This window comes from Phaethon aethereus, assembly GCF_964289735.1.
Source record: "Phaethon aethereus genome assembly, chromosome: 2".
NCBI classification, from domain to species: Eukaryota; Metazoa; Chordata; class Aves; order Phaethontiformes; family Phaethontidae; genus Phaethon; species Phaethon aethereus.
In genome coordinates, this window is record NC_138582.1 from 168,450,280 (window position 1) to 168,476,865 (window position 26,586).

General features: G+C 36.0%; 1 protein-coding gene across 1 annotated transcript in view; it reads left to right on the forward strand.

Moving 5' to 3' along the window:
* Positions 1-25,294, forward strand: part of NKTR (natural killer cell triggering receptor) — a gene marked incomplete at its 3' end in the record, with an annotated part of 42,931 nt that extends 17,637 nt beyond the window's left edge. Inside the window, exons 5-16 of the mRNA XM_081996626.1 lie at positions 910-997; positions 10,070-10,099; positions 10,915-11,060; positions 12,873-13,089; positions 13,699-13,854; positions 15,052-15,139; positions 18,070-18,215; positions 19,212-22,151; positions 22,387-22,482; positions 22,818-22,877; positions 23,469-23,567; positions 25,216-25,294. Of these exons, the coding sequence (XP_081852752.1) occupies positions 910-997; positions 10,070-10,099; positions 10,915-11,060; positions 12,873-13,089; positions 13,699-13,854; positions 15,052-15,139; positions 18,070-18,215; positions 19,212-22,151; positions 22,387-22,482; positions 22,818-22,877; positions 23,469-23,567; positions 25,216-25,294 (4,145 nt within the window). The remainder of the gene's footprint in view (positions 1-909; positions 998-10,069; positions 10,100-10,914; positions 11,061-12,872; positions 13,090-13,698; positions 13,855-15,051; positions 15,140-18,069; positions 18,216-19,211; positions 22,152-22,386; positions 22,483-22,817; positions 22,878-23,468; positions 23,568-25,215) is intronic.
* Positions 25,295-26,586: the final 1,292 nt, after the last annotated feature.

Genomic DNA, 26,586 nt, shown 5'->3' on the forward strand with positions numbered 1-26,586 from the left:
TGCCTGGTTAAGTGCATGCCATTAAGTTTGTCTTAAACAGAGACATATTTTGGTGTTGGAGTATCACAGCCTTTAGTCAAAAGAAAGTCTTGAATAGATCCCTTTGCTAAGAAGTTACTAGGGTTTGTTTCTAAAGGCGGTGAGTGCTAAACATGCAGCATTGTGTTCTGATATGTAATCTTTAAAATAACGGCTTTGTACACTCAAATTATTATTTTAGCTTTGAAAATGAACTTCAGAAGATCTGGTTTTGTATTGCGCTGTACAACCAGCAGTCCTCTTTAATTCACTGGAATAGAAAAATGCATGTTTAGTTTAGTTTTAATTGATTTTTATACTTTAGGTTGCAGGAAGAATATGTTCTTTAGTTTCTCATTCAGGTATCTAGGTGTGGTTTTTTTCCCTTGTACATTTTGAGACTTATAGTTTTAATTGATAAGTGGCTAACTTTTAACATGCCATACCAGGGAAATGGCTTTTTTCTCTAGCTCTTTCTACCTGAGGTGCATGCTGTGTAAATAACAGTATCAGTATGTGAGATCTTGTTTTAGGATGTCAGTAAGTCTGCCAACCTTGTTCTTATTCAGAAAATGCTGGATTTATATCCAAGTCTATGAGAATCTAATGTTTATTGAAGATACTAGTAATGACTTTAATTTTTTTTTTACATTAGAAAAGTTTGCACTGTATCTGAAACTTTTTCTTTAAGAAAGAATGCTTTCTGTCTCATAACTGCTTCTACTATAACCTTTGAGGCTTGTTTAAACTTGATTTTTGTTTCTTCCAACCTGTTCATGTTTCTTCAGCAGCAGCAGAATTTCTCCTTATAGCATCCATAAGTTTCTAAGAAAATTAGACTTGCATTCCTTGTCAGGGAAAATCTGACAAACATATTTTTTCTTCAAACAGATGAAAACTTTATTCTCAAACATGACAGAGCGTTCCTTTTGTCAATGGCAAACCGAGGGAAACATACCAATGGTTCCCAATTTTTCATGTGAGTAGATGTAACACGACAGTTGAGCTTTTCTTAAACAGAGAAGCGCTGTTCATGAGAAAGATGGTATTGCTAAATTATCTATAACAATGTTATCCGCCTTACTTTAAATAGGGTTGAGTGGGTACCTGCAGTCTAAGCTATAATAGGAGCCATTAGTTACCACAATTTGCTTCTGACATTCATTTGGATTAGAAGCTGGTACTATATGGATGTTCCTTGTTCATTGCTTTTTATCCCAAAAACACAGCTTATGCAATAAGTTAGAGTGTCCAGAAAATAGATTCTTTGGCTTTGTGTGTGCACCAGCCAGGTCTTAACAGGTTGATATCTGCAAATGGCAGTGTTGAGCACTGTATGCAAAAGTGAGAGAGATCTAGAGGTGGTTTGTATGGTTTTGCATGTGCTCTTTAAAACACAAGTTACTATTTTGTTTTGGGAGGTCTTTTGGCTTTTTTGTTGCTGTTTGTTTTTTTTTTTTTTTTCAGGGGGAGGATGAGCGGGGGGGTTTGTGTGTTTTGGGGGGGGAGGGAGTTGTTTTTTGTCTGGGTGGGGTTTTTTTGAGTGTTTGTTTCTGACATGCTTTTCTTCTGTATCGCTGCATAATTCTGTTTACTTGTGCATATACCAACTACTTTGGTATCAACACTATCTAAAATTACATGCTGATAATCAGATTTTTTTCTTCATTACATTAAAAAAAACCCCAAGCTTTATCCTAGTTTGTAGCCATATTCTGTTAAACTGTAGAAAATGCATGACTCTACAATTATTAAGTACTCAGGTCTGATATGTCAGGGTCTTCTGGTTAAAGTAGTTGTTTCTTAGGTTCAGTATTGGCATTTTTAAACTTCCTAATTTTTATGTGATTATTCTTCCTGTTAACTCCCTTTTAAAAATGTCCTTCTGTTAATGTTTAACAGTTTGTATTTGGAAGGATCTGGGTTATAACCTCGGGCTTGTGCTGAGAAGAACTTTGTGAAATAACACTGGTGTTTTCAAAAGTAAATTTTAGTGTAGCTACTTAACTAGAAAAACTGTTTTTTCTTTTCCATCTTTCTTGGGGGATAATGAATGGCGCTTCACTGTCTTCAGTAAAGAAGTAAATTGTCCTCAAGAATCTTTTATTTTCTTTGCCTGAAAAAGATCTTCAGTATGACATGATAAAGTTCAGATAAGAGACATTTTTAGGTCTCTTCCTAAAGAATGCCCTAAAAATGGAAAATTAATAGGAACCTAAGAGGAAATCTTTCACAGTTACCACTGTCCTGACTTTCTGTAGAGATAAAATCATGAGTTTTAAAAACAAACAAAAAAAAACCTCAGCACTTGTTTTCTGTTACCTTCAAAGCAAATTTTAGATGTTGTGCTTCCTTACAGTAAATCTGACCGGAGATATATATACACAATCTATATATTACAAAAACCCCTTGTGGTTTAATAAGCTCTTAGCAAGACATTGGTTTGCTATTTATTGCTTTGACATCTTTTGGTTCTCTTGTCGTAATTTTCCATTTTTAAGCTTATCTGAACAATATACATGAAAACTTAATGATGTCACATCAGTCAAGAAGCTATCATTTGAGGGCTCTAAAGTTTCTTTTTTCTCCTGCATTTGATTCAGAAGTCATCTTTCCCTTATGTATAGTAGACTCAGTTTACTTGTTCAGTTGGATTTAACACAGAAACACTTTGTCCCTCCCCACACACCAAACCACCTAAGGTTGTGTTACATGCTAAATTATAATTTACATGGGACAATAAAATGAACAGTATTTAAGAGCACTTCCATCAAATATAGAAGTATTTTGAAAGATGCAGATTTATTAAAAAAATTCTGTGGTGATGTGGGTTTTTTTTTTTCCCCATAAAATCCCTGTAAAGAAGAAGTGTTAGTTTGGGAATTCGGGTAGAGCAAGATGCCCAAACATAAGCATCTCCATGTAAACTAGATTCACCTCAGCTGCCTGGAGGAATCTAATGCCATTTGTTAGGGTCCTGGGGTGTCCCCCCAGGCTTCAGCTGCTGGGAGAGAAGGGTGTGGATGTTCTGAACATCTTGTCCTACCTGCCTGCCATGTGCAGATTTCGTGGCTATCCTGTAGGGTCTTAAATGGCACCAGCTTGCCCTAAAAACAGGCAAGTGAATCGAGCCCAGGAGTAAACTCCCAGTATAACTGATGAGGTTTAGGTGGGCTGCTGAGTCTTTAAAGCATTCTCTGTTGCTTTAGGCTTCAGTGACCCTCTTGACCAGGGCTCTTTTTGTCATGGGGCATGCAGTTTGAGATCTATGTGATTTCAATGCCGTTTGACACCCCCCTGGGAACGCCAAGGCAGGGCGTGCAAATCTGATGTAGCACCTGCAAGACACCCTGCGCTCCTGGAGTAGCAGCTGGAAGCCAGGCAGGATACAGTGGGGCAGCTCAAGGTGCCTGTGTGTTGGCAGCCAAGCGTTCTCCCTGGATCTGCCCAGCAGCTGGGATGCCTAGCTCACTTGCGGATGCCTTTATTATAGTCAAGTTTATGCTTTTAAGCTGAGTCCCACCTGTGGCCTCCAGTACTGCAGCTGATCCTGGGAGTGAATATGTGCCATTACAGAATCCAAACAGAAGCCGCTGAGGCTGCTCGTAAAGGCAGGTGTGTGTGCATACAGTCAGCTGCAAATTCAGGTTCATGTTGGATAACTTGATTTACGAATAGGCAAGGATGGATGATGAAACACATACTGCAGCAATCTGTCTTTTTGTATAGTTTTTTTAATGGTGGAACTTAGTTTCTGCTTCATAACATGGAGAGCTTGAAGTAGGAAAGTAGGAAACAACTGCTAAAGACTTCATCTAGGCGGTTTCTGACTTAACTTTAAATTGCAATATATTAAAGCAGCTAGTCTTGCTTGGTGACATTTGTCTGATTACTTTAGGGAATGTAGTATGCATCTATACAGCTTGTCTTTTAATGTTTGTTTCCTTTAGTGACATACTTTAAGGTGAAATTAAAATGTGTTTCTTATACTCAAAAGAATGCTCGGTTATTCAGTAGTTTATCATTAAGAAAAATGTTCTTCAAATGTGTAACCTGAAAATTGTGTGAAAGGCAGACTTCAGTGCCAATCTTCGGATTCTTTTTTTTAATGGTTTGAACATGTTTAATTTTATTGATCAGACTTATAGAAAGGAATACAGTTTATCTCCACCTGAACTTCTTTAGATGTTTGCATTTTTTTCATAGATTAACTCAGGGATGAGAACTCTATATTTCTCTTACATGTGTACATGTAGCAGATAAGGAGTACAAATAAGTTTTTTTTTTTTTTCTTTTATATAAGCATTTCTCCAAGTAGGGCTAAAATAATAGCAAGAATCCCGACTGTAACAGTTTCGCTTGCTCATCAGAAGTGCTTTCCCTGCTTACCACAGAAAAGTGTCATTTGGAATAACTGATCTTTACAGAAAGTAATTAGGCAGCAAATAGCTCTTTGACAGACTGCACTAACAAACTGGTCACAGCAAGACTCTATGCGACACCTAAAAATTGTCAGAGTTGAGCAACGGTGGTCAGTTTTACATTAAATAGAAGCTCTAGACTAATCTTAATGTAAACAAGCATCAGACCAACCCTGAACTATCATCAGCTTGCTTTGATTCATCAGGACTTGCTCTGGCATGACTGAGTTCGAAGCATTTATAAGCAACAGTAGAGAACAGGGCATGGAAAAGAGTGTAAGTATTCTTAGGGAGCTTCGTTGAGGCCAGTGTAAAAAGAATGAATGTAACTGAAAGCATTGGTAGAAACTGGCAAGATGGAAAAGTAGAATAAAGTGTGTATCTACAGATGGTGTCAGAAGTGCTATCTTTAATGATAGTTGACTAATTTTCCCCGCTTGTTATCTTTTTTCTTACTTGATTAGGAGTAAGAGTTGGGTTGAAAGGAGGATGTTTAGCTAAGGCAGTATTGCTTTCCATGCATGCGTGCTTCAAATACTCCTAGTCTATTCACACATGGGTCTAAGAAACATTTTCTAGTCTGAAGAAATGCATCTTGTTGAAATCCAGCAGAAAGGATACAGAGACTATCCCTTTGCAATGTTTGGATTTGTGAAATATTGGAATTTCAATTTTCTTTTCAAGGGGATTTGTTGTAGCATTTTATTGCAGACTTGTGTTGAAGACAGTTGTAAGGTACCAGTTTATAAATTAGTTACTAGTATTTTCAGATAGTACTGCTATTAATTTACTTCCTTTCTGTGAATAACTGCTTTTAGAACAATCAGTTATTTAGCAAGCAAGGTTCCAAACACCACCTGAGTGTGTTAATCTTCTTTTAATTGTCATGTTTCCGTGATGATACTCAGATATGGAATACCTGGGATGGGGTAGAGGTTGACAGGAACCACTCTAGAATCATCTTCCTTTTTCTGTGTACTCCAGTATCTGTTTTGAACTGCTGCCAAAAAGCTTCTTATTAGTTATTGGAGGAGTGCATCTAGAGCATTGCACAAATATAGCAATGTCTTTAGGTCCCAGATTTAGAGTCGGGGAGGAGATAGTTGGCCTGTTCTTGGATGTTCAAGCTTAGTGCCTGTATTACTTGTGGGGTGACGTTCTTCTTGAGCAATGTGTTCTGCTTCTCAGTCAAGCTGATCTGGTAGTGGTATTTGTCTCTTTAGAGCAACTCTGTTGCCTGTGGCCATACCCAACCTGCTAGTAAGGAAAGTTGCAATACAAAATAAGTGCAACTCTTGTGAAAATGAATAAAGTACTATAAAATTAATGACACTCCTGATCCTGCAAATGCTTGCATGAGCTTAACTTTGTTTCCATTGTCATACAAAATCTGACAAGCTATGCTGACTAGAAAATAGAAGTTGCTGTGCAGATGAAGCATAAAGAAAACCATAAGAAGCAAAAAAAGTAACTGACCTATTTGCTGTCATTGGAAAATTTTGTATAATAATTATTTTATTGCCTTGTTATTTAGCCATGTAATTTATTGAGGAATATGTCCTTATTACAACTTGGAGGAGTCCTCAGTTGTGTTCCTTATCAGTTCAAACGCTTGGAGTTCTTGCCTCTGTGTTCAAAAGCTATTTAAAACTTGAGGCTGTTTTATTACTGCTAGATATTTTTTTTAGGGTATTGTTGGTTTAATGTGTGTCTCAAGCTCTGCTTTCTTGCTCAAAACTAAATAGCTTTTTTGTTTTAAAGATATGTTTAATGTGTGGTGCCATGCCTAGTTACTAAATTAAAACTAACCACTTTCATCTGCTAAACGAAAGATAAAATAAATTGTGAGGACTTTTTTTGGTTTCATTTTACAAATGGTTTCTGAATGTTACCAGCCTATTAAGTGATTCATCTCTAAGTCTTCTTGGTGTTTCAAAACAGGTATTTTTCTAATCAGGTTTTTTTTTACTGTGAATAAAATACCTTTGAGCTAATTTTTAAACAGTTGACAGTAATATAAAAACATAAAAATTTCAAATGAAAGGGGCTGATGTTGCATTATCTCTGAGCAAAAGTGGTATATGTGCACTTATCACACAAGCAGGTTCTGTTGGCATAATTAAAAGTTTCTGTGAAAGCAGAGCCGTGTGAAAGCATTCACAGCATGCTTCTGTGCGTAATAAGGAACAAACAGATCATATCACTGCTCAGATAAGGAGATATAATTTCAAACTAATAGCTTATTTGGGAGAAAAAAAGAAACTCAAGTGATAATGCAGTTTTAAAACATTGCTGCTGCTCAGAATTATACCAGAGACAAGTATGTTAGGAGTTGGTGGACATGTTTTGTCTTTTTTGCATCTGCGATGTGTTTGCTTTTCCTATAATTCTGAACACAAGCAGTCTAATAGCAATGCATATATTTTAGAGAAAACACCTATTTTTCTTAGCTTTAGAAGAGCTTCATAATACAAGGGAGATGTCAGTGAATTATGAAATGTATGCAGTTGTAGACTTACTGCCTTAACACTTGTAAATGAAAACATTTAAGCTATGGTGTGCCATCCTATGAAATACATACTTAGGACTGGATTCAGTAGAGCATTTGAACACCTATGTGACTGCAAGCATGTGAATAAACCCATTGAAATCAGTTATTCATCTGCTTAAAGTTGTGCATGTGTTCTAACACTTTTGCTGGATTGAGATGGAGAGGGGAGCGGGAGGATTCTCTTTTCTAACCGTTTATCTTTTTAATAGTGTATGCAAGCAGGTTATGTTTATAGGTTTCTTTTTGTTTTTACAGAGGACTTACTGTAGTTTTCAAAGTACCTTGTATTCTAAAGAAAATTTAGAGCCCTCTTTTAGGCATCCTTGTTCTGCATACAACTTGATTAATATTAATTTAAAACTTGTATTTAATAAAACATAGACTCAGTTTTGTCTGAAAATGTATTACAATTTATTTCTGCCATTTTTGTGTAAAATTTACAGAAACAGTGTTACATCGTGCGCTCCAAAGGTAATGTCTCATTCCTCTAAGGCTGTGTCCTTTCCTTTTCTTCTTTCTGTTTTTATCTATCTTGTTTTTCTGATCATATTGTTATGTGCATTGAATCCTTTGTTAGGACTGAGGTTCTTGGGGGGGTGGGTGATAACACGCTTTTTATCAAAAAGATGCTTTTCTCTTCAGCAGTATCTTAAACCAATTTACTTGAAACTTGAGTGAAGAAAGGTATTTGTCCTTATGTAAATAACTTGGATAATCTATTATTGCATAGATAATAATCCGAGGCAGATTTTGAATGTTTTAAATCATAAAAGTTCTGCATAGAAATGTTTTAATAAAATGTTATTTTGGGGGAGAAAGTCATGATGATTCTAGGTTTCTATAGTGCAAAGGCAGTAAGTAGGTTTTCTTCTGATTAAGTTTTGAAGCCAAAGCAAATGTTCAAGGATTGAAAGGCAGAACATACGCAGTAAACTTTGAAGTGGTCTTTTAAAGTACATGTCTACAGAATAAATGCCATGTTACAGCCCAAACACTGAGATGAGAAAACTTTTCAAAAGCACAATGAGGAGTTGGATTTCTGTTTCCTATATGAAATTTAAGTCGCCTAACTCCTTGTCCTGCATCTGAAAATTTTTATTTTTGGCTAATGCTTTTCCTTGGGTTTTCACTTCATGAACAAGTAAAAGAGAAAAACGCTTTGCATTTTATCTATCAAATTGTCAGGGTAATGGACAAAACCTCTACATGGGTTTTAATGTACCAGCTATCCCTTTCCTTGCTTAGTGAGGACTAGTCTAAGGGAAGTACATGCTTAGGTAATTTGCGCAATTGGTCTTCAAGCGCTGCTGCTGCATGGCAGGAGCACATTACTACAGCATTCCTAATCGAGCGTGTTTGAACCTATTGCTGTTTCTAGCTAATTCTAAGCACCAAGTCTTGGTTATTACTGGTTTCATTGAAGTAACCCACTTCTATTTTTTCTCTACTTTAAATCAGCTTTATAATTAAGCCCGCTTAAAACGTTTACTGACCAGCAGGTTGTAAATGCAGTTAACTTTTGCTTAAAGAACTTCAAAAGCTGTAAGACTTTTTCTGTTTGTAGCAATATGCTGTATTAGCAAAGGAAAAACAAAGAACACCCTCCAGTATTGAGAAATTACCTATCTTCTTGATAGCATTACTTTCCCTTTGTTAAATCAAAGAAATTTTCCATATTATTTAGTATCACAAGAAGTGGAAGGTCTGTTTTGGCATTTGGAGCTTAAAAAAAATCAGAGTGTAAACACTCCTGAATCACAGTCCCATCTCTTGGCACGTGTTCCAGCACTGTAGTGTTTTGTGACCTAATAGTTCAAAACGAGAGTGAAGGTATGTGCTTAAAGTAGTATTTTATTATAGCAGTGAAAAACTGACTTCATTGTACCACATCTGTGTTATTGTAAATCTAGAAAAAGCATCTATGATTAATTATTTAGAGCGAGGGGAGTTCCTTGGAAGAAGGCTGGGAAGGCAAAATAGTGCCTGGGGAGGAGAGAGGAAGAACGTTTTCAAATATTAAAATAACCTCAAATGCAAATTATCTTGACTTCTAATTTTTTCCTTCCCCAATATATAAGATTAATGCAAGTTCTGACATTCCTTACTGAACTTAAGGCTCCTTGTGCAACATTATGCAGGCTTACTTGTAGAAGTCATTTCCTTTCTTTTTTTGGAAAAGGAAAGAGAGATACCAGGTTATAGCATTATCATCAAAAAGGTGAATCTTAACATATAATTATATATGCATAGCCTTGAATATTCCTATTTGAAGTCAATTTGGAAATTTGGCATAACTCCAGATACCTTTTAGGATAGCGTACTAAATATAATGCAGTTGCATTTCCCCTTCAGGCTAGAAACAGCTAAACGTGGGAAGCTGAAAAATAGGGAGGAAGTCTGCGTTGATCACGAAGTAAACCGTAGGGTAGCATATAATGTCTGCTTGCATCGTGCTGCTGTTGCTTTTGGGAAGCCTGTGAGCTCATGAGCTGAAGTGCCATAGTCTTGATGGTTAAAGGTAGATGTGTTGCTTCGTATTCTGAGTCATGAAACCAATCCAGTAAATGGAGAGTAAGAAAGTAGCAGGGCTGGGGCGGGGAGCAAAGAATCTATCATTTATGATAACTCTTTTTTTTTTTTAATAAACTGACTTTAAAGTGACCTTGTAATGTAAGAACCTAACAATTTCAGAAACATGTAAATTCCATTAGTTACCCAATATTTATTGCCAAATTGTATCTTCTTTGTGATTAAAAATGTTAGTGAGTTATAATTGAATGTGTATTAAAAGACGCTTATTTGAAGATTGTTTATTGCATGCATAAAATTATACTTGGTACAACTTTCAAGTATGCGCAGTTAGCTAAATTTCAAACAAATTTCATGTAAAACTTTACAGATCATACACACAGGCTTTTTTAAAGTTTTTTAATTTCATGTATTTAACTGGATTTTTTCACTATTTTTTTGTCTTACCTTCATCTTTTTTTTTTTTCTCTGTGCCATTCTCCTCTTTTACTTCATCTGAATCCCTGATTATTTTTTTTACCATCTTACCATCTTGCTGTTTGTCAAACAGAACAACAAAACCTGCTCCTCATCTCGATGGGTAAGAATTCTTTATCCAATTATGGCTAAAATTTCAAAGGTTGTGAGTCTTCTCATGTTATATTGAAAGTAGACAACAATGGGGAAACAAATTCTTAATTCTGTAAAAGATTATACAGTAGAACAAGATGGAAAACAAAAGTTTCAGTTCTATAAAGATTTCAAGTTGCAACTTATTTCCTAAAGCTGGTAAAAAATTTGGAAGTTCTTAAATCCTAACAGTAATTTCTTTAACTTATTGCTGCCCTCAGTCCATAAATCAATGAGTTGACATGTCAAGTTTAATATATTTGGATAGTACTTTTTTTTTTGTGGCATGTTTTTATCCCCAAAATATATTAGTCCCTGGAAATGTAAGTTATGGGTAAATGGAAGGACAGAGAAATGTGGTATAACAAAACTGGGGATTCCTTAATTATAACTGGCCCTGCAATGCCAGTGGGAATTTGTATGCTGAGTTTGTATAGACCTATAAATGCTGCTTCTCTGGGGAAAACTGCACTACTTTGTCATCGTTATATATAGACTCTTAATCTCTCTATTGCAAGAAATTTCAAAAATAGAAGGATGGATTAGAAATGATGATCTGTTTACACTGCCCATGTAGAAGAGTGGATTGAACTGGAGTGGACCTCTCTTTCATGTTGCATGAAACCTTAGCATTGTTGTAAAGTAATAAATCTTATTTTTCAGTTTAATACACTTTTTAAGAGCTGAAGGTTTCTATTTCAAAATGACTTTAAATATGAAATTAACTGGAAAATAATTATGGCAATATATAAATGTCTGTACTTTCCAAATATTTTATTTCTGCAGCGTACATGTTGTCTTTGGACTGGTTATTTCTGGTTTTGAAGTAATAGAACAAATAGAAAATCTGAAAACTGATACTGCAAGTAGGCCCTATGCTGATGTACGAGTTATTGACTGTGGGGTGCTTGTTACAAAATCAGCAAAAGATGGTAAGCAGACTTATACCTGAAGTTAATTGAATGTTGACATTGTTTTCAGAGAATGTAAAAATTGTGCCAACATCTAAAAATCATTATGGTAAATCTCCAGAATCTTAATTCATTCTTACAAGCCTTTAAAATGTAAATCTTGGCGTAGGTGAAGAAGGCACAGCAAGGGAAAAGGCTTTCTGACCTAAACCTATCTGTCTTGGAAAACATGTCTGCTTCCTATTCTCCTTAATGTTTGAGATTAGTGTGACATACTAAAAAATTAATTAGAACTTATTTTTCTGATTTTGAAGGATGGAGACACAAACATATGTTTTTCTTGAAGTTCAATTTTGTGCAGTTTCCAAAGGTTTATTCTAACATCATGTAATGTTAATATATGCAGTGTATGTAGTCAGTGTAACTTTCCTTTTTATGAGAATTCATAGGGAATAAATTATCTCGAATATGTGTTTGGACAATTGCTGTAAAGTGGTGGAGTGTTATAAATTTGTGTTTTCTACTTCACTTCTGACTTTAAGGGTAACGTGGTTAACATGTCCTTCAGAGAAAGCTAAGAGGATAGATAATGTAAAAGTATGATGGATGCAAAAAAGAGAATGACAGTGTCTTAGAATTAAGAAATATACAACTGAGGCTGCAACTAGCTCTTCCTTAAACTTTGTTTTGTAATCTGTCCATTACTTTGTAAAGAAACTTAATTTTTCTTACTATAAATGCTCTTTGCTTATCCATGTATTCTATGCTAACCCAAAGGTGTGAATTGAGTATTATAACCTAAAATACACTTTCAAAGGAGAAAAGGAGGAGAACCCTGCTTTTTAAGATCATACTTATTCCTCAGCCTTTCTTTATATTAGCTTGGCACAAGTCAATTTTCAACTTCATTTATAAATTTACTGTGTATTACTTTAAAAATGTTTTGGCTTTGCAGTGATATGTTCTCTCATATGGTGGAAGTTGTGCATGGAAGTTCTAACAGTTTACTTCATAGCAAATAAAGGGATTTTTTCACAACTATATTTGCTGGAAAATATTTGTATCATACTATTGGTGTGAGTTTAGACTGGCGGTGTGGTTTAACCCAGGAGGTAGCTAAAACAACCACACAGCTGTTTGCTTACCCCCATAGTGAGATGGGGAAGAGAATCAAAAAAACAAGTAGAGCTTGTGGGTTGAGATAAAGACAGTTCAGTAGGACAGGGAAAAAAATAATAATGAGATGATAATAATAATAATAATAATGATAAAAGAATATACAAAACAAGTGATGCACAGCACGACTGCTCACCAACCACTGGCCAATGCCCAGTTAGCTCCCAAGCCACAGTGCCTCCCTGGCCAACTCCCCCAGTTTATATACTGGCCATGACATCGTATGGTATGGAATATCTCTTCGGCCAGCCTGGGTCAGCTGTCCCGGCTGTGCCCGCTCCCCACTTCCCGAGCACCCCCAGCCTGCTCGCTGGCAGGCCGGCATGAGAAGCTGCACAGTCCTTGACTGCTTAGCAACAACTGAAAACATGGCTATGTTATCAACATTATTTTCATCCCAAACCCAAAACACAGCACTGTGCCAACTGCTAGGAAGAAAATTAACTCTATCCCAGCCAAAACCAGGACAACTGGACACAATTATATGACTGTTTATTATTATATTTTAATGCAACTCGTTGTGAAAAAAGTTTACAGAGCTCCTCTGAAGCAGTAGGTGTGTGTATTTATACAAATATAAAATTGTATGTTTTGTGCTGTAGATATACACACTACACACACATGGCCACACTGTAAATTTAAAATATCTGTTTTAAGCTTTGGAGAAGAAGAAGAAAGTATGTTCTGACTCAGAAGCTTCAGAGTCCACTGCATCAAGCTCTTCAGAAACTTCATCTGAAAGTGAAGCTGAAAATGAAAGAAGCAGAAGAAGAAAGCGTAAGAGAAGAGCTAAAACCAAACAATCGAGAAAACGAAGAAAGGAAGAGAGGAAGAAAGAGGATCCAAGGTGCAAGCGAACCTCAAACCAAAGACGGTGACTAGTCTCTTAAATTTAAGAGTTTCAGAGAAGTCTGAGAAATTCTACTTTGTTTTCATGAAGTACTCAAGCAATGAATATGAAAACACTTATTTAAGTTGGGATTTTGATGCTTGATTTTTTTTTTTTTAAATAAAACCAACCAACCACAAAGGCATAAAGCTGAGCTTGTAGAGTAGATTTTTCCATGGAAGAGTTTAAGATCGGTGTAGATAGAAGCTGGAGTGACTTTGAAATGAGTAAGTCTCGGTCTGTTAAAGTATTTGGGACTCAGTATGCCTGTGTTAAAGTGAGACATTAGGCAAATAATAGATCTTTGATCTATTTGAGTATATTTTTAAAATATTTCATGACAAATAGCAAATTAAAAGCAAAATTCCTTGCTGTAAAGCAAGAACTGAACCGTCTTTCCAATAACAGTGTACCATCCTTCCTTTAGCTTAAAATGGGTTGTTAATGAAACACATTTGGGTTGTTAATGAAACACATTTTAGTTGTTACACCATCTTAGTTTGATGCATCATGTGGGCTTGTTTTGGAATTTGCTTTGAAAAGTGGTGTTTATCAGTTGACTTTTGATTTATCGACTTATTTTTTCCCCCGTAGCAGCCTTTCTGACAAGAGTGATATAACAGAAAAAGCAGCTGATGTTAGCACAAAGAGGGACAAACCTGTGGTACGTCCTGAAGAAATTCCCCCAGTGCCTGAAAATAGGTTTTTGCTAAGAAGAGATGTGCCTGTTGTCAATGTAGAACCTGAACCGTAAGGAACATTTCTTACTATGTTGACTTGGTGGAAAATACGCATAAAATTTTCCTGCTATTCCTATTCTGTTGCTAATCCTGATAGCAAATGATGGCTGTAGTGTCAGAATTTCTAAATGAGGTAACTTGTCTTTTTTACAGTTTTACTTGTAATATTCCTTATAACCTGTGTCAGGGTTTTTCAGTGAAATGTAATGAATTAGTTTCATTGGTCCTTAAGGATCATGCATGTTACCACCTTAAATTCAACTACAGATGATGAAAAAAAGAGTGAATAACTCAGAAGATACTTTGCAATGTAAACCCCAGCAAATATTTGATTGCAAGGGAAACTTGGAATTGGGAGAGACGATTTTTCATCTTTCTTGGTTCAGAATTGTAAAACCAGAACTTTATGACCTGTCTATGGTTTTGACAGTAAGAGAAAATAGTCATCTTCTGATACAAAGGAGGTCATGGGTTCACAAGGTACTTTCAATTTGTGTTTTGCACCTCTACTAAATTGCAGTTAGGTTCTTTTTCTGTCAAATTTCTTTTGCTTTTGGCTGTGGATGACCTAGTATGTTATATTGCCAGACATCTCTGAAATCAGTTTGGGTTGGGTTTTTTTTTTTATTTCATTTCAGTTAATGGTATAGTCTCCTGGAAGCCTTTTTCTTTTTCTTGACATGTTACTTTACTCATCTTTCCAAAGCCTTAGGAACTGCTTCTTTCAAGGATATTACACAAACTGTAAAAAAGAATGCTGAATTACCTCTTGTTGCTTAGGAAGGAAGCAAGGCTTTAGAACCTCTGGACTATCATGAATTGCCATTCCCTTCACCAAGAAGTTGTTGTGTAACTGCTGAGATCCTGAAACTATTCTGTCCATGTTGTCCTCATGATTAGTCCACCAAACACAAGTTAACCTCTTCAGAAAAGCACACTTTAACAGAGTATTTCCAAGTTCGTTGTTAGTATTTATTTACGTGTGAAGAGGTCAGATAGGCTACACACTTGGTTGAAAACAAGTATGTTGATTTGCCTTCCGCTCCAGAACTGTGTGGCTTGCTTTATTTCTTGGAGAATTCAGTGAATTCTCAGTTCTGCCATCTCAAAATAAAGATGATCAATATTTTGCATGATTAACTTAAAATTAGTTTGGGGTTTTTTGGTTTTTTCCCCATGTAAGCTCATATTTTATTCATTTATGTAGGAAGCTTCTTGATGCTACACCAGTTCTGACTGACCAGAAACCATCAGTCTCTAAATCTGGACGAAAAATTAAAGGAAGAGGCACAATAGTATGTGACAAACTTTTAACTTTTTTTTTCTCTTTCCTTTCACCCAGAGTATCTTTTCTGACCTTAAGCTTTCCTTGTAGTTTTTGTGTGACACTAACTATTCTTGGCATGTTGTAGATTCTAGTTTATATGGTCAAAATATTGCTGTCAGGTAGTTAATTTTATAATGCTTTTTTCCATCCTTTTTATTACTGTTTTTTTTACTTAGCATTTGTTTTTCCCAAACAATCTTTTACTCCTCAGCTACGAGAAGGCTTCAAACATAAGAATAAAATTATTTCTTTTTAAAGATTGAAATGAACTCAGCCAGATTCGTCCCACGCGAGCCACAAGATCTAAAGTAAAAGCTTTTGTCACTTCTCATTACTCTTCTCCGTTCATTGGATTTCCTTGCTGTTTCTGTTAAGCCCTAGGACTGTAACGCATAACAGTAGACAAAGCTGTTCCACAGTGTCCGAAGTGTATATAGCCCTTTCTGCTTTACATTGCTTGTCCTCCCAAGTTCTGTTATTTGAATTTTCTGATGGTTGCGCATACGTTGCTGAGAAACGACAGTTTCGTTGGCAACTTTGGTAGAATCACATACGTTGTTTGTTGTGCTTTTTGATACTTTAAGTCAACCTTTTGAATCTTTTTTTTTTTTTTTAAGCTACTTAGTGTAGTTTGTCAAACTTCATCAGCTGTTACACAGGCTTGATCTCAGCCAGGACGTCACAGATGACACTGCAGGGGCAAGAAGTAACTACTTTGCAGTGCTGGTAGCGAAGCATTTTTACAGATGTGCAGACTCAGTCCATTTTTTTTCTTTTTCCTACCTTCCTCTCTGAAGACTGCCACTGTTTATGCAGATGTCATTTCTACTTCAAATCTCCGGCATCCTGAAGACTTTTGCTTCTGCATTAGTGCCGCTGTACTCAAGCAGACGTTTTCTTGTCTCCTCTGTAATAAACCACAATACAGGGTCCAAAATACTGCACAGCCGCACTGTTGTTTTTCAGTCAGTAGAAGAGGGAGAAAGTAAGAAAAGTAATTGTGCATTTCATTCTGGTGTATTTCAAATTGTAGTGTACCATGACTGAGCATATTCTTCCCCTTCAGAATATTTTCCTGGATCAATTTAGCAGGCAGTATTTAGGTAACCATAAACCAAACCAAGGCTTAGTCCTGCCAAATTTTTTTTGCAAGTGGAAGTCCTCCAAAAAAAAAAGTTTGTATGTAGAGATCAGCATCTATGTAGTTGAAGACACTTTTTGTTAGGATGGTCTTAACTGAGACTCCTCTGAGCTTGATTTTCTTATGTGATAGCCATTGGATTTGAGACGTACTCTTCTACTGATGAACTATTACTACCATGCAATTATTTTAAGCCACAAAGTTAACCTTTTAGATGGCTGTAGCATGGACTAACATATTGTAGTTTTTGAGCCTCTCCTGAGAACCAACCCTTGTTTGCCAGCCTTGACGTGAAATCTGATAGCTGTCTGCTGCATCTGCCAGCTCTCATCTGTATTTGACACTTGTGATGTCCACTAAAGGAAGCCTTTTAAACAGAATGTTTTGAAATATTTATGTAAATAAAGAATTTTGGAAAAATAGCTTAAAGCTGAGTGGAATTGGCTTTTGCCAGGGATTTGGGTGTCTGTCTTGTTTTTCATAATTTTGGCATCCTCTTGGCAGAATTAAGAATGAAAACCAGTAATAGCAGGAATAATTTAGGGCTAGCAGTTAGTTGGAGAAACACATTTTTCTGCTGTGATAGTCTGATTAGCAGCAGTTTCTACCCTTGGTGAACTTGTTTGATGTTTTTCAAGATACTTGTTTATAGTTTTGAGTCCTCTTAGGTTCTGAGAGACTCCTGAGCATAATCTGAGAGAATTGGGGAGGCCCATGAAATCTTCGCAACATATTATGACATTCATCTGTAAAAGCTGTTTTTTTAAGTAGCCATTGCTTCAGCTTAAAGAACAGCGAACCTCCAAATCTTCATGGCAGGTTATCTTTATTTGTTTTATATAAACAGGATGTCTTAAAGACTTCTGCCAGCAATTGACTGAATAAACCAATACAAGAATCTTTCTGGTTTTATTCTGGGGGGCAGTATTTTTTTTTTCTCCACATATCGCGTGTTTTTATAACTGTCTGAAAATAATTGAGTAAAATTCAGATGTTTTTCTTTATTGAGTCAAGGAGCATCTAATTTCCTTACAGAATTTACCTAAGTGTGTATCCAACTGGGTAATGGAAAATAATGAGTTAGCAATATTAGAGTTTTTCCTCTGCTGCACAAGTAGTTCCTATTGCCTACTTAAATGCTGTGCCTAAGCATAATTTTTTAAGTATGAAGCTTCATTACACTTTTGTGAAAGATTTATTTTTTGTGTGTGTTGTTTTGGTTTTGGGTTTTTTTTGCTTGGAAGTTGCCTTAAACTCCATTCCCATTTCTGAAGAACTGAACAGTGGTAACTTTTGGAATAGGGCTTGTCCTTTACTCATACAAGCAGTTAAGTGTCTGCTAACTGAAGTGAAACATCTGTGCTTTAGTATCCTGAAAAAAAAGTTGGTTATCTGCAGTAATTGTGTTTTTCCAAAAGGTGTTACGTAAAGGGAATCCATGACCTCTTCCTTGATTCTTCCTTCTATGTTTTGAAAAAATGGGTTAGCTGCTGGCCTCTCTCAAGCTGTGTGAAATCTCTGAGTATGAAAAGACACAGTTAGCTATGTAATCCAGTCTCACATGCAGGATATATGCATACCAAAGGTGGGTATTTTGGGCAGGAAATCTAGAATTTGTGTTTTCTTCATGGACTTCGTGTGGATAATGTTGTCTGGCTTGTGTTAGGAAGATGCTTGCAAAATCTGTGTAAGGGGCACCATACTTTCTATATTATCCATTCTCTTTTAAAGAAAAATGTGTTTCTTTGTTTTTGTAGCGATATCACACCCCACCTCGATCGCGATCGTGTTCTGAATCCGATGATGATGAGAGCAGTGAGACCCCTCCTCACTGGAAAGAGGAAATGCAGAGATTACGAACGTATAGACCACCTAGTGGAGAAAAGTGGAGTAAAGGCGATAAGTAAGATCCTTACTACAAATTTAAAATGTCTTGGTTTTTTTACACAGGCTTTAATAGATTGTGTAGATGTACCATGAATAAAAAATGTAAATATCTTTGTGGTTAACACATTCTATTTAAATTCCAAAAATTATAAGTGGAAAACTTTCTTAAAACCTTTCTACTTTGCTTGTGTGAATCCAGATGAACACATGCTCAAAAGTGTCAGAAGAGTTGCTTCCGGTGGTGCCGTCTTGGATACTTATTTAAGAAGTAATTCACTGACCTGTGCAGTTTCCTGTTGCTTTCCATAGAGCTAGTCATGAAAGGTTTCCTTTAGCCTCAAACTTGGTTATGTGGTTTCTCTGGATACTAAGTAAGACAACTGAATCCAACAATACTATATTGTTTTACTTATATGTCTTGTCTGCAGTTGCAAATGCTGTGATGGAAGCCAGCTCTCCCAAATTTCTGACAACTTGGTATTAAATACGAGCTTCTATCAAGTTATGATAGATTAAACCACAAAACGAAACCTGAAGAATATTATATATAATCATTATTGAGTAATTGCAAATGTTTCTGATAGTTCTTTTTATATACTGAGTGTATTCAGTTATTGCTGCATTGCAGCATACCAGCTGAAAGAATACTAAGTAAGATGATGTTTTAAAAGGTTGTTTAAGAATCTTATAGCTGTAGAGGTCAAAGTCATGTGGACTAGGGTAGTCAAAACATTAAATCTCTTTACACATGTTCTACAATATGCAAAATTTACTGATGTTGGCTGATTCATTTCTTACAGAGAAGTAGTTCTCTTGATAGTGGTGTAATTCCATCTTAAAAATGAGTATAACGAGCTCCGTCAAAACAATTGTCTGGTAGTAAAGGAGGGGGGGGTGTGTGTGTTAATTTTTTTTTTAACTTAATTGCATTGGAGATGGGGAAAATACTTGGTTCATCTGATGTTTTTAAAGAATTTCCACTTAGTGTGGGGCTTATTTGTTTGTTCTTAAGGTTGAGTGATCCATGTACAAGCAGATGGGATGAAAGAAGTGCATCCCGGAGATCAAGATCTTGGTCACGTAACGGTTATTCTGATCGAAGTACTGTGAGATACTCCAGCCATCACAAAAAGCACAGAAAAGAGAAAAAGAAGGTAAAACATAAAAAGAAATCTAAAAAACAGAAGCATTTCAAGAAGCACAAGCAAACGAAAAAAAAGAAAACATCAGCCTCATCAGATGTAGAATCCTCTCATTCCTTCCTTAGGAGGACGAAATCATCTTGTGATCGTGAGAGGAAATCTCGTTCCTCTTCATTGTCTTCTAGACATTCATCCAGAAGAGACTGGTCTAAATCTGATAAAGACGACCAGAGCTCATCAACTTTATCAAGCAGAGGGTCTCGATCGTACTACAGATCTAGGTCCAGATCTAGGTCTAAATCAAGATCTTATTCCCGAAGAAGTTCTAGATCAAGATCGGCCTCTAAATCATCACGTTCTCAAAGTAGGTCAAGGTCAAGTTCTAACTCTAGGCATCAAAAGATAGTTTCCAATTCTCCACGAAATATTTCAACACGATTAAATGAAAACAAGTTGAACAAGACTGCTGAGCCTGTCAGAGCAGTTATACTCCCAAGTGATAAAGTTGTCGTACCACCAGTTGTCCCAGAAAACCTCCCTGTTATACCCTTAAGTGATAGTCCACCACCTTCAAGGTGGAAACCTGGGCAGAAACCATGGAAACCATCTTATGAGCGAATTCAGGAAATGAAAGCTAAAACAACCCATTTAATACCCACACAAACTAATTACAATTTAGTAGTTATCAAGGAGGCTAACACTTCTTCCTCATACCGTAAGCAACAAAGGAGTTCAGATAGTGATCGAAGCGGTTATTCCAAATATCGTAGTGATAGAAGCTCAGATAGTTGGCAAAGATCAAGAAGCAGGTCCTCTCGAAGTAGGTCATACTCAAGATCTTATACAAGATCTAGAAGTCCATCTAGCTCTAGGACAAAGTCTCGTTCTTCTGGCAGATCACTGTCACTGAGTAAATACCGCAGTGACAGGTCAGGTTATAGTGAATCAACATCTTACTATTCCCTTAGTGACGATGATAGACACAGAAACAAAAGAAAATCGACATCAAGTGATCAAAAAGCTCGGTCTCTTAAACTGAGGCAAGAAACGAGCTCTGAAAGTACTCTCCCTTATAAGTGTACAAAAGACTACGACGAGTCTTCTCAAGGATTGAAAGAGAGTGACAGCTTATCGTCTTCAGACTTCTCTACTGACAGTGAGCGTTCCGCCAAAACGAAAGTAGTCCAAGAAAAAGAAGGCCATTTTCAATTAGAAGGAGGTACTCAGAAACAGGATAAAAATAGCTTAAGTTCTGAGAGAGGGGAGGAGAAATTCAAGTGTGAGCGGGATTCTGATCATGCTAAAAAGAAAGCAGCTAAGGAGAAATCTTCTGAGCAACCTAGAGGTGGTGCAAAAACTAAACGAAAATCCTATTCAGGTAGTAAATGGGACTCTGAATCAAATTCCGAAAGAGGAGAGGCAAGGCGTAGTAGGGGTGATTCCAGACTCTCCTCTAGTAAAGAAGAAGGAGAGGCCACATCAGGATCTGATACAGAGCTTAGTGTTACCAAAAGGATAAAAAAACAATCAAATTCTTCAGAAGGCTTTCTGGATTCTGACTGTACGTGGAAGACAAGCAAACATTTGTCATCTTCTGAATCTGAGAGTTCATGTTCTAGCTCAACAAACACTAGAGGAAAGTCAAAGAAACACAAACATGGATTGAAAAAAACTCTTAAAAAATCGCATTCCAAAAAAGCAAAAGAAAAAAAAGGGAAAAAGGAGAAGAAACACAAAGTTCAGAAAAGAAAAGAAATGTTTCATTGGCAGCCACCCCTGGAGTTTGGTGAAGAAGATGATGATGAGATAAATGAAAAGCCAATTACCAAGGACGATAAAAAAGAAAAGCAGCTTACCAGGAATGTAAAGGATAAAAAAAAAGTTTATGAAAAGGATGAAATAGTTGAAGATAAAACGGGAAATGGTGAAAAGTCTTGTGCAGATGACAACCTTTTAGGTAAAAACACTACATGTGATGCCTCACCAGGTCACGGTGACCTTAATAAAGATAGCGTTGAAACAAACGCTTCAACCAGTATTTTAAACTCAGGAATAAATGTGACCGCTTGCAAGGATGAGATTAAGCAAGCTGAAGAAAGTAACCAGAATGGACTGGAAGATGTTATTCAGACAGATGACAACATGGAGATTTGTACTCCAGATCGTAACTCACCAGGGAAGGTTGATGTGGACGTTTTGTCTCCTGTCATTCTTACTGCTAAACCTCAGGCTTTAAGTGCTAGCATAAACAAAGATTTACAGGTGGAGACCCCTGAACAAGATGCTGTCAAACTAGGAAACAATGTTATAGACTTTATTAATATTAAAGAAGAAAAAGAAACAGGAAGGCAAGAAAATAACTCTGTCCCTCTGTCTGGTGCTAAAGACTGTAGTTTAAAAAGTGAAATTACTGAAAATACACAAAGCAATATGATAGATAATAAATGGAAGCCTTTGCAAGGTGTGGGTAATTTACAACCAGCAACGACTAGTACTGCCACAGAAGTTAAGAATGTAGCTTCAGCAGCAGAGCCTAAACCAGCAGGTTTAAGAATTGAAATAAAAGCTAAAAATAAAGTAAGGCCTGGATCTCTGTTTGATGAAGTTAGAAAAACAGCACGGCTAAATCAAAGGCCAAGGAACCAAGAAAGTTCCAGTGAGGAAGAATCTCCAAGTAGAGATGACAATAGCCCATCCAGGAGTCTCACTAGGTCACGAAGTAAATCTGAATCTAAATCCAGGCACAGAACAAGGTCCCTATCTTACAGTCACTCAAGAAGTCGATCCCGAAGTTCTACATATTCATATAGGTAAGGCGTTTGTGCTATTCCCACAGCCTACCGTGGTAACTTGAGAATTCTGATAATTCTAAGGCATGGTTTTCTTTTACAACTCAGGTTTTTCTTTTTAACAGCACTGTATCATTTAGCAAGTATGTAATAAACGTTTAGCTTAAAAGATAATGCCTTTGCTTCCTGTTTTCTGCTGCTCTTCTCTTCAGTCGTATTCTATTTTGTGCTTTTCAAAGTTGTTCGTTGATTGTAGGTCAAGAAGCTATACAAGAAGCCGAAGCAGAGGATGGTATAGTAGAGATCGGTCAAGAAGTCGAAGTAGTTCTTACCACAGTTACAAGAGTCGTAGGTACGTTTCTCTAACTGGAGATAGTGTTGGGGTGTATTACAAACCCAGTAAATTAGGCACAGCAGTCTGGTGCTTCAGTCTCTGCGCGAGTTGGCAACGTGCTTAGCTATGCCTACTGCAGGCTGAAGTATCTACTTGAAACGTGCAAGTTAGAATACTCAGATTTCAAAATTTCCTGTTACTGAAAAACAGTTTTGTTTGATGTTTTGTAGTATGGATGAGGAATTCTGAGCAAAACATGTTCCTTTCCTTGCGTTCCCTCTCTCTCCTTGCTCTCTGCAGCACTTGTTTCCAATTAACTGAAAATGTCTCTGTGGTTTTTTTTGTTTTGTCAGTCGAACCTATAGTAGAAGCAGATCCAGCAGTAGTTCTTATGGTCATCACAGTCGATCCAGGTATGGATTATAGTTTTATACAAACTCTGCAATAAATGTACTTATTATAAAAATGTCTTAGTATAAGAATACCCCTTCATCTGTGGTACGTAAAACATAATATCATGATAGCAAATTGGATCAAAGCAAAATCAATATAAGACACTTTTAAAAGCTGAAAATAAGCAAATTATCCTGGCATTACAGTTCTAGGTGATGATATGTGATAAGTAATAGTGAATACGTTTTTTCTTTGTTGTTAAAATAAAATTGAGTTAGAAATGGAATCCCTTTGTTACTTCTGAGAACAAGTATTAGCAAACAAGAATTTTACTGCATCTACACTTTGTAGAGAAAACACAAAACTTAACTGCTTAGTAAGTCTTTTCTAGATTAATAAATTTGAGATTTTTACTGTTGCTTTGAAGATACTTGTTCTTGTGTTTAAACTTCCATAAAATATAGAATTGTTGCTTGCTACATCCTTCAAAAGTGATTTCTATATAGCCACGCATCTGTGTATATAAATGTCTTTAAAGCATACACTTAAAATAAATACCATTTTAGACAAGAAGTTGTAAATTTTATAATTACTTTCTTTTCTCTTTAAAGTAGGTCATATACGTATGATAGTTACTATAGCAGAAGTCGAAGTAGAAGCAAAAGGAGTGACAGCTATCGAAGATCTAGAAGTTATGATAGGCGATCCAGGTATGTTTTTGCTAGCATGACTTCAACACTGTAATTATGCAACAGAATTTGCTTAACTGATGCATGCTGGTGTTCATGAAGGCTAATGTTTTTTTCACCCAAGCATAAAAAACCCACATTATTACCAAAAGTAATAATTAAAACCAAATAAAATTAGAGCAAGCGTGTGCGAGAGGAAATCGGATATTTCTGACGTACTAAATTTGAGAAACTAGGATAAGAAGGAATTGAGAAGCCTTCAGTTCATTGTATGTATGCATTGAAAATAAGCACGTTCAGGTTTTTTAAAAATTGTAAATGCTTCTTAAAAACAACAATGAACCAGCTCTCAAGATTTAAATCAAGTGCCCTTTTATGCATTAAAAGCTACCTGGTATGCAAAGAATTACACTGAATAGTAAATTCTTTTTGGTTGGACTGCAAGAGTGGATTTAAAAAAAAAAAAAATTGAATGGAAATTAAAAATTGCAGTGCTATCCAGAATTAATTTTTAACTTTCTAGAACATATTTTGAAAGAACATTTTACCTGCAAATCCAGTGTGCTTCTGATTGAATTTAAGATTAAATTTATTCTGTGGAGTCCAGGGGAATTCTGTAGGTGTAAGTGAGCACATTACACAAAGATCAGAAGTGAAACAGGATATATGTAGTGAATATCTGTGATTTCATTTGTACCCTTTAATATGTCCCGTATTAGTCAGATCTCTGACTGCTGTAAATTTTCACCCTCTGGTGTCCTCATACTCATTTCTTGACAACTTTGTACCAACTGTTAATGGACTTTGCTCTCACCCATTTCCTCGTCTAGTTCTGACAGTGAGACAACTTTCATCTTGTGTTTGAGGGGAAATTAATGAGATTAATGAAGAGTATGCAAATAGACTTACAAAATCACTGTTTTAGGATGTTGGGAAGCCTCAGAGAAACAATGTTGGATTAGGATATGCTCATCTTTCATTTAGAAAGCTTTCCTTGCAGGCACGAGGCTAGGAAATCTCTAACGAAAGTTCATTCTGTGGAATTTGAGTATGTCCTGTGGCTTGTCTGAAACCATCTGGACTCTATCTTGATGTTTGGCCAGGTGCTGAGCTTAAAATTCTTCTGGATAAGCCAAAACATCTTAATCTACAACTTCCACTCTGCTTCCACTCCTGTTGTCATGGGGCCTAATTCTTAAGACCCTTCTTCAAATGAAAAACTGCGATATATAAAGCAAGCATTTGTGAAATTATCTTAGCTGAGAAATGCTTGCAATACATTTATAATATTGTATATATATTTTGTAATATATTTATATAAAATTATACTGGCTAGAATATACTTCTCAGTGAGGTATTAGCATTTACAAAAACAGTTATTTTGGAGGATTTCTTAGCCGTATCAGAGAAAGCAAGAAATTTTGTAGTTAGAAACACAGTTTGATTTGAGTTACACAGGGGTTTTCTCATGTGTAGTTAGTGATCATTTTAGTTTTGAGTGTCCCTTAAAGAATACTTTGGTTATATCAAATATGATCCTGTAAAAGACTTTCTGTATGTTTTCTTCTTGTCTCATGCTTGTCTGTCTTGACAATTTTTTTACACGATGCAATTTTGAATTTGAAGCTCAAAATACAATTTTGAGGCATTTTAATCTTTTTCTTTGTAGATCTTATGGCTCTGACAGTGAAAGTGATCGCAGTTACTCTAACAACCGAAGTCCCAGTGAAAGCAGCAGATACAGCTGAAAACGTTTCTTTGACAATGGAAACTGTATTTAATTTTTTTCAGTGTTATGTTAAAAACCTGTTTTGACAGTGTCACAAGTGAAGTTGAAGGGTGTTTATTGAATTAGCTGAAACTTTACCGTTTAACAGTGAACTTGCTTCAGTGACTGTATACTTACAGAGAGAAGTACTGAGCTCAACTCAACTGATTTGTGGCTTTGTTGGTTGTTGTTTTTAATGTCAAATGCTACTTCTACGAAATAGAGGGTGGGTTAAAAAAAACCCACACAGTTTTGTTTCCTTGAATTGGATTTTCCAAGCCATGAATGATACTTCAGTGAATTTTCTGCCACCACTTTTCTGGGTGCAGCAATCAGTACTGTCTTCAAGTATGTTTATAAACACGTTAGGGCTTTCTGCCTGTTACTATTAAATATATGCTAGCAACTATAAAACTGTGAAGAAAACTTCTTACAAAGGCTGCCATTTCTAGTTTATTAAAATGCTTTTTTTTTAATGCTGGAGGATGGGCTCCATGCTGTCTGGTTTGTTGATTGTTGCATTATATACAGTATATTTACAACAGAGAGGTGATGAAAACAAAGACTGCCACTCTGTCTTAACCCTTCCTGTACTGTGGTATTTCAGAAGTCTGCTGAAAAGGGCGAGATTGTACTCGATGAGAGTTGTCAAACTGGCAAGCAGCGAGCAAAAGTGTGGTGACTGAGTTTTGATCTTAATATCCAACTTGTCTAAACTTTTATGTTCAAAAGTGAATTTTGTGATAAACAGCAATGTTCTTAAGAGTCTAAAAAAAGTGTTTCTAAACACTTTTTGAATTTCATTTCAATTCATATTACAGTTCTTGGCATACTCCAACACATTTTGAAGTTGAATGTTGTAAACTGTTGAGTATATCATGAGTTTGTTCAAAACACTTTTTAAAAAAGCTTATGTGATGATGATTTTTTGAGAAAACAAACCATAATGGTTCCTTTATAAAATGTCTATAGATGTATCCCATTCACCATAGAAAATATCTGATACTGATATTGCAGATATTGAACTATATATTGTTGAAGTGATATGACTACAAATATACTGGTATGCCTGATAAAAAGCATGGACAATACTTCACTTTGAAAGTTTAATACCAAAAAAGTTTCCATGTTACAGGTAAATGGTTTGCAAAAAAAACCAAGATAAAGCTGAAGAGCATTGTGTAATTTTTGCAATATTCTGATTAAGCTGGTTTAAAATAATTTGTAAAATTTTTCAGTGTTTAGAAAGTTGTGTACTAAGAAACATTTTTT